At 35.6% G+C, this 8637-nt stretch overlaps 1 protein-coding gene across 1 annotated transcript; it reads left to right on the forward strand.

Moving 5' to 3' along the window:
• The first annotated feature begins 5064 nt into the window (after nt 1-5064).
• On the forward strand, nt 5065-8184 carry LOC149183066 (heavy metal-associated isoprenylated plant protein 45-like). The gene is made up of 3 exons (XM_089418657.1): nt 5065-5288; nt 5695-5770; nt 7189-8184. The coding sequence occupies exons 1-3, from the start codon at nt 5283-5285 to the stop codon at nt 7527-7529; spliced, it is 423 nt and encodes a 140-aa protein (XP_089274783.1). The 5' UTR covers nt 5065-5282; the 3' UTR covers nt 7530-8184.
• The last annotated feature ends 453 nt before the right edge of the window (nt 8185-8637 follow it).

The raw sequence follows: 8637 nt of genomic DNA on the forward strand, positions 1-8637 counted from the left end.
AACTACCTCAACCCTCAACCATAGTGATTTAACCTAACTAGTCTAGAGATCACTATTGCCAAACTAGATTTGTCACTACCCAACTTGTCCCATGCTCCAAGGACTATTAACTCAACCCATAGCCTATAGGGAACCCTAGTTGTTACAAGGATCCATAGGTCTTAAATCTAAAACAACGGCCTCTAAGGAGTCCAATTTGTCCAATGGCTTCAGTGAATTTGTCCCAATCTACAACCATTAGGGAACATCATAACCAATCCAAAATCCAACACAGAACCCACTACATCATGGCTATCTAGGAAATGGCATGGCAAGGTTGAAACCATTGTCAATCCAAGAAAACGTCCATGCCAATGACAACAAATAACCAAGAACCATATGCATATACCAAGCATCCAAAAAGTAGCAACAAAATCACACCTGCAACCTCTTACCTACAAAGTATCCATGTTGTACCTACTATTCCAAATTTCTCTTCCACCGTGTACCAATATATTAGTTGTCCTTTGATTTCTTTCTCCAATTCTAAGTGAATGCTAGAATGCTCGAAGAATATTGTAAGTGTGAAATTGTGTAAGAGAGCAAAGCTAAAAATGAAAAAAATCTAACAATTGTTTCTTTGATTCCTTATCATCATTGATGTCTCATTTTTCTTTCATTTTCCATCATTTTCCCTCTAATTTCCCTTGCATGAAAATTTATGCCTCTTCACCTTCTTTTTCTCCTATTTTCCTTATTTTTCATTTTTAAATGCCAATTATTGCCTCTTTTCCATTTCCAATTCCTTTGCCAATTTGCATAGCCATAAATAAACTACAAGTGATGCCCGTTACAATGTTTACCCACCATTAAGCTTGGAATACATGTCCCATGACCTTGGACTTATTTTATTTACATGGAAAAACAACCAAAGGATGTTACATAATTAATGAATCCTAAAGATTCATCTCCACCTACAACATGGCACCCACATTGTTCATACATGGCATTCCTCCCCTAGCCAATTCCATCATAGTGGAGCTTACAACCTAGTGGCATTCCACCTCAGTTGTGATATCAATTGAGATTGCTTTATGATTATCAACCAATAAGTCTCATGGGTTTCTCTACTGGGATATCATCAGAGCTCCTCTATGATTATCAACTAGCAAGCCTTATGGGTTTCTTAGTTGTGTTATCGCTAAAGTTTATATGTGATTCTCAGTTGATAAGCTTGATCACTACGAGCCTCTGGACCACCCTCTTTTCCTATTCTCTCTGATGATTGAGTTAATCCCCATTTGTGAATACCTAATCTAGAATGAACGAATGTCCTTTTTTTCTTCCTTCTCTTATTTAGAGGTCCCTTCACAGCCTTCTACTCTGCAGTAATCATATGTGAGTTGTGGGATCATGCATTTACACTCTTTCCCACACCTATCATTCTTTGGTTGATAGTTCTATTTCATATGTGGTCATGGGAATGTTATTATGCCAACTACCTACTCCACTCCTTAGCCGCCTTTTCTTACCTTCCAACATAGTCATACATCTATATAATTTTTGTTCTCTTTCTTCTAGATATTTCCAAAGAGAAATGTGGTCTTTGTCCTTATTTTAATAGCTTAGTTAATTGCATGATCTACCCATTTAGAGCGGGTATCTCAACCTCCACGCTGAAATTAAATATCGTAGCTTCCTCAAGCAATCTTCCATCCCCAAGCTCCGGAATCTCTATCCCAATTCTCACGCCCTTTTAATTATAATCAAAATATAAGAAACATTTACAATGAGGGGAAATTATCCTCGGTCTATTGCAAAATATAATTTCCATGTTGATAGTTTGAAACTTTATATTGAAGAAAAGAAATATATTTAATCAAGACATGACCCTCGCAAAACAATATATCAATGACTGTTGACTCATATGACATTAACCTAATACAACTAGCATAGATACAAAAATGCATTCCACAAAAACCATGAAAGTCGCATACCACCATTGAAATATAACAAAAGATATGAATGAGAACAATAGAGACTTGTAAAATGTGCCAAAACAATTCCGCAGAAACACACAGTTGCAAAAAAACTACATCACCATAATCCAAAGACCAAGAGGCCAACAAAGAACTTGTAGAGGGTGACACTAAAAGCTTTAGTAAAACCATGGACTATGCTACCCACCACCTATGCCTACGGATCATTACATGAAGACGAAATATTCATTGGAACCCTTGCACTAGAGATATGAGGATTGATTAGGTCCCCACCTTCTAAGTCACATGCTATGTAGCTTTCCACATGTGCCATATGAGGATAAATTCTATCTAAGAAAAACCTTTGGTTCCTAATAATCCTCTTACAATCCTTAAGAGAAGTGAAAATATTGTATTTCTCCACTTACTTATCCCTCAATACGAAGCCCAACAAAGTCTTCACTTAGTAATGAAGCGCTACTAATTTTAAGTACTATTTTCACCTACCTCTGGTGTGTCTAGGGTCTCATGCCCAAACTCACATATCCTCTCATAGATCAAAATTTGAAAGAGACTCTCTTTCCTTTCCTACTTTTTTCTTGAGCTCAAAAAATTCCTAATGCAATGTAGGTAAAATTACGTTGAAATAAGTAGCAGTTGAATCACGCGAGAAGATCCTTGCCCCTTGCTGCCCAAGTTGAGATATTCCACCACTGCCCATCCTACTCCTCATACTCTGCTTTGGTAGCATCGTCAAGTCTCGGGAGGGAGAATCAATATCACCATAAAGGCTTCCCCTACCAAAAAAGAGCACAAAGATCGACTTGACCCACGCTCTCTAATTCCACGAATCTATCAAGCTAACTTGTGAGAGTAGCACCATGCAAAATACTTACGAAGACCCACCAAAGAGGGTAGAGGAAAAAGCTTCCTTAGCAAGAAAATCTTCACCCTTTACCATTGAACAAGGTGGGCACAACCCCGAGAGCGGGAGAGTTCAACATCTAGGAGAACACAAACAATTACCCAATTCCAACTCCTCGTTATTTGCTTGCCATACAAAAACACCCACATAAGCTAACCCTCTCAGAGACTTCCAGATACACCCAACCAAATCTTCCTTACATCGAGAAGAAAGAAACCAACAAACACACTAACACCGAACTACTTTCACATTCTCGAAATTTTCCTCATACGAAAAAGATAATTGACACACAGAGACTTACACTCAATACCCTTAACACCAAATCTTCTAGAACGACTAAACAAGAGACCTACGAAAAACAAAGGATAGACCTTAGTGAGCGTAGAAAGCTTACATATTGAAAACGTCAACAAGGCCTTTGAAATGAAGACTTCTGCGACACAAGGCTATATAGATGTCCCACACAAAAACCCTTGAGATGTAATAACCACCTCCAAATTCTTGTTGCCCAACACATACCTCAACTACCCACACATACCACCTTTATGGAAGATTTACTCCAAGAGGTTGAGGACCTCACTTGAACTCTTACCGTCTCTCCACAAATGAGTTCACGAGCTATCAAAACCATTACATAAACCCCCAAGGAAGTGTAGGACTGCATGCTCATGCATGGAGGAATCCAACCACTTCCTTCCATTATAAATACAAAATTACAAGCTCAAGGGTGGTGGGGACCTTTCGCTAGGCCCCATTCCATCCATCACTACATCCCCATTGGTGGTAGAGAAAACAACTTTTATTATTTAATTAAATACCATTTTATAGTAAATACTAATAATCCATGATGTAAGTGAAAACATTTCCTAATAAAAAATTATTTTATTTAAATAATAAGAATATAATGTATTTAAACCATTATGTTTTAAAATATCATTATCGTAAAGGATTGTATATTTTTATAAATGATTGTGACGAATGTGTTTCTCTTCCACAAAAATGAATCTAAAGTTACAATTAAACTTAAAAGACTTGAATACATAACTATGCTCACTTACGCAATAAAACAGTTCATTAATATTACTCGAAATAAAATCACCCTCAGAATCACCCTCAAACAGAAATAACAACACTGCATTTACCAACACAAGCATTCTAATAATGTCATCGTGAAACAACTAAAAGGATGATATAAATGCTCAAGGATCCACTCATGTCTAGAAATAGAAAAGTAGCATTCTAGTATGGAAGGAGTAAATGGGAAGCACGAAAAAAGATTGAATTGAATAGTAAATATGATGACAAATAGTTTACTTTTCTTTGATGATCATAAGCTTTTATGGCCTTTGAAATTGTGTCATAGATTACAACACAGCATCCTCACTAAATGAAAAAGCAAGCCTTGTGAGAATAACATGTTATAATAATAATACAATTAAAAATGGAAAGAAAAAGCATACTTGCAAAACCTAAAGTATGCTATGACAATAACGTTTTATAATAATATCATGATTACAAATAATAATGAGTTGGGGCAGAGGTTAAGGTATTCATAACTTGACCTTTAAGTAAAGATACAATGGCCGTAAAGATCAGTCATAGATGTTGAACGGAATATATTGGCTCTGAAGATATGAACCAAAACCTCCACACGAAAGAATCTGATAAAGAAATAATGTAAAGACTGTGACAGAAAGGAAGACAAGTGGTAGGAGGGACTTGTACCTCTGCGCAGTCTCAATAACATAGTCGCTACTTTGTAGGTTTAGAATAATTACAATGGGCAGCCTTATACATCGCTTTGTCTTTACTTTCCACGTAAGGATGGATTTAAAATTGAAAGGGAAACAGAGCCGCATAGCGATTTTGATGAAAAAAAGTCATCCAACAAAGCGGAGAATGTCAGAGACACGTTGGTATCAACATCAAAGTTGTCGGATGTAAAATTGGAATCATTATCAAAAGACATCAAAACCTAAAATCTCAGAGACACATTGGTATCAAAATGAAAGTTGTAGGAGGTAAAATTGGAATCGTTATCAAAAGGGATCAAAACCTAGAAAGAAAAGAAAGTGAAGAAAAGCATGTCGGTCGTTCCGTAATCTGAAAGAGCATAGACCGACTGTAAAGTGCTCTGCACATATCTACAACATCGATCCAGTTCTCTTACTTTTTGTATTCCTCTCCTTCGAGGCAAGAGCGTTTAACCTATTCCTCACGCCTTTGTCTCCATGTTCTCTATAAAACATTGTAACTATTTCCTCATTATGTCTTCTTCAGACAGAGTAAAGCTCAGTATCCCTTAAGCTCTCAGTTCGTCACAAGTAGCATACCCATGATCTATTTTTTCTCTGATTTTAATTACGCTTTTGTGAGCACGGGATCAGATACAAGCAGCGATGTCGGTGAGGCTTCATAACATTCACAGTGAATGATTTAGTGGAGAAAGAATTTGCCATTTTCAACTTAATGTTTTTGATGAATTCATATGATTAGTAATTGTTTTGAAAACTTATTAATGTTGTTAGATATTTCTGGAAGTGAATTGTGTAATATTTTTGATCAATTAATCCACCCATCATCAAAAACAAAATAACTTTTATATATGCGCCAAATATTTCATTAGAAAAGAAAATTTCCTCACCCAAAAAACTATAGAATGCAGGGTGGAACTAGAGAATGCACCTCGCATTCTTTTCTTTAAGATAAACAGTTATGATTTGAAATTCTATTGAAACTGTTTTTCCGACACCCAATCCATGCAACTTTGAAAACACAACCTAAACGCATTAATTTGAATGCTTTGTCCAGATTATCGAAATGGAAGTGCACATGGACTGCAACGGATGCGAAGGAAAGATACGAGAGGCTTTGTGTATGCTCCCAGGTAAATAGATCATACCTCATTGATTTCATGGAAGCCATCGACAATTTTATTGTAATTGTGTGTTGTGCTGGACAATGCTTTACATGTATTGAATGATATAAGCAAACATATCTAAATTAATGTTTGATACGCAGTTATATAAATATTGCAGAGACACATGTAAAACCAGATTTGACAATTTCAAGCTACCAAACTGCAGTCCTTATATCTGATTTTAGAGAAATTGACTTGTATTATATAATGATATCAACCTGTAGCTTTATATCAAATCTCTGTTAGATATGGTTTTCAAATTATCAAATATATATGAGAAAGCAATAGGGATGATTCATTATATATAAGATTGGTTAGTTTTAGCAGAATAACTAATTCGATTACAACTGCTGTAGTTACCTATATAATTATAGGGCACGGTTGGTAATCTAAATCTTACATGTGGAATGGTCTAATTTGAACGATAAATATTTTTATTTTTATTTTTGGTATTACAGAAACTCAGTGGTGGTTTATGTGACATGTGTGACATGTGGCTACTAATAAAAACTAGGAATTTGAAGATTGAATTTGTTAATTTTCTCAGGAGAATTTGTACCCTAAATATAATATTGGAAAATTATAATTTTCATATAATTTCTTGCTCTGTATTCTTATATTATAATTTTTAATCAGGCATATAAGAAAATAATAAGGATGATTAATTATGTCTCAATAACTAATTTTAGTATAATTGTTGTGGTTAAGTATAATTATATAAAGCAGAGTTTGTACTTTAAATTTAATATAGTGGAATTGTATAATTTGTGCTTTATAATTGGGCTTAATGGTTAATAGCATGTGTTTTCTCCTAAGAGGGTGGATCCTTTGTCCCATAAACAAGGGGGTCTCATACACAAATTAGGTGTTTGTGAACAAGTGGGTCTCATATACAAATTTGGTGTTTTTCCCACAAACAAAGGGGTCTAAGAGAGAAATTTGGTGTCTAGCTTTGGCCATGACCTTAAAAATAGACAATAATAATAATAATAATAATAATAATAAAATATAATAAAGAAATGATATAATTTCCTCCTTAAAAATTTGTGGCTCTCTGTATTCTTTCATTCTTCTTGTCATCTTGTTTGATATATCTTTATATCTATGTGCATGTTTTATTGACACAAACATTAATAGCCTTTTATGTATGTATATTTACATAAGCATAACACCAAAATGTAGTTTTAATAGTGCAAGTTGTATATTACAACCCAACCCTTTTTATATGACTCAGTGAGTTGTCTACTATATCACAACCTGTTTGAGATTGATCTGTGTCAGTAGGTAAATGCAGCTGCTGTTATGAGAGGTTGAAATAACTATATTGGTCTAACTATGTTTTTGAATTCAAATGGTTGTCTGATCTGAAATTTGAATTAATTCAGGAGTGGAAGCGATCGAAGTTGACATCCAGAAGCAGAAAGTGACAGTGTCTGGCTACGCCGATCAGATGACGGTTTTGAATGCTGTGAGGAGGACTGGCAGGAAGGTGCAATTATGGCCGTATCCTGATAATACCCATTACCATTCTTATATTTCTCAGCATCATTATCAACAAAGCAGCAGTCTCGCATCTTCCACATATAGCTATGAAACACACGGTTATAATAATGAGACTGTCCATGCCTACAATCAGTCTGAACTTCCTTCTTCGTCCGCAATAATGGATGACAAAGCGACTAGCCTGTTCAGTGACGAGAATCCTCACGCCTGCAGCGTTATGTAAAGTTTTGCAAGGCCTTTCACTAGTAAATTGCAAATATATACAGGACAATTTCCCATTTAATGACTTATTTTGCCATGATCAGAGTGCTCCTGGAAATGGACTGGCAATCTTCTCTCATACGAAACAATCAATCTATCTCAACGCAATATGCTCCCCTTTTGGCTGCAAGAGCAGATATTTATGCACATTTATCTCGAAAATGTGGAGAAAGTGAAAAGTGTAGCTTATTTTTTCAGCGTTTAGCATCATTCTCAGCAGCAGATTACTTCGTTCAGATCATGGGCTGTATTAAAAATTCTCCATTTTCAACAGCCGGGAGAAGAGCCAGCACACTTCTCACCTTTTGGCAGAAGCACTTTATTCCAGGACAGGACAGCGATACTATCTTATAATTTTTTTGTTAAATAGATCTAATGCCCCGGCTGGTTTTGAGGACAGTGCATGTAGTGCATATAGATTTATAAATGTAATTACCCCTGCATGTGCCTCTCTGTCTGGTGGGATGATCTATAGGGTTGCCTGTTGCCATTTCAAGTGGGTTTGTGATTCTAGGACATAGTTAAAGCTTGTCCATTGTATTACCACAAGGTGATGTATTTCCTCCAAGATTGTATATTGATTTAAAATATGCAGATCAGAAGATGCATCTATTATATTCAGGTTGTTCTTGTCAATTGCTTTGGCTTCTCTTATTTGGAAGAAGATTAATGGAACCCAACCTCCATCGAGTAGCTAACAAGATTTCGACCAGAGTTGTGCGACGGAAGAAGATTAAATCACAATTTTGGTTTACATCTGATTTGTGGTTAACATTTATATTGCCTTTATTTATATGTTAACTAGCAATGAGTTCACAAAGATTGGTCATTATTGTGGCTATTTTTTGTTAACATAAAACTAGCAATTGCATGCTTCTTTAACCACTGTTGAAACACAGAGAAATATCAAGAAAGAAACAAGACAGGAAGCCATAGAGATCACAAATTCAAAGCATGAAGAAGAGGAAACGTCAGCCCATGTATCAGATGCAAGTGCTATTACTATGGAAAACCTGGTGATTATGAAAAGGATTGTAAAAAGGAAGTATGAAATTTCTAATGCAAAGTGT

The sequence above is a fragment of the Pinus tabuliformis genome, chromosome 3_2 (assembly GCF_031772625.1).
Source record: "Pinus tabuliformis cultivar Carrire ecotype Pingquan chromosome 3_2, CPIR1, whole genome shotgun sequence".
NCBI lineage: Eukaryota > Viridiplantae > Streptophyta > Pinopsida > Pinales > Pinaceae > Pinus > Pinus tabuliformis.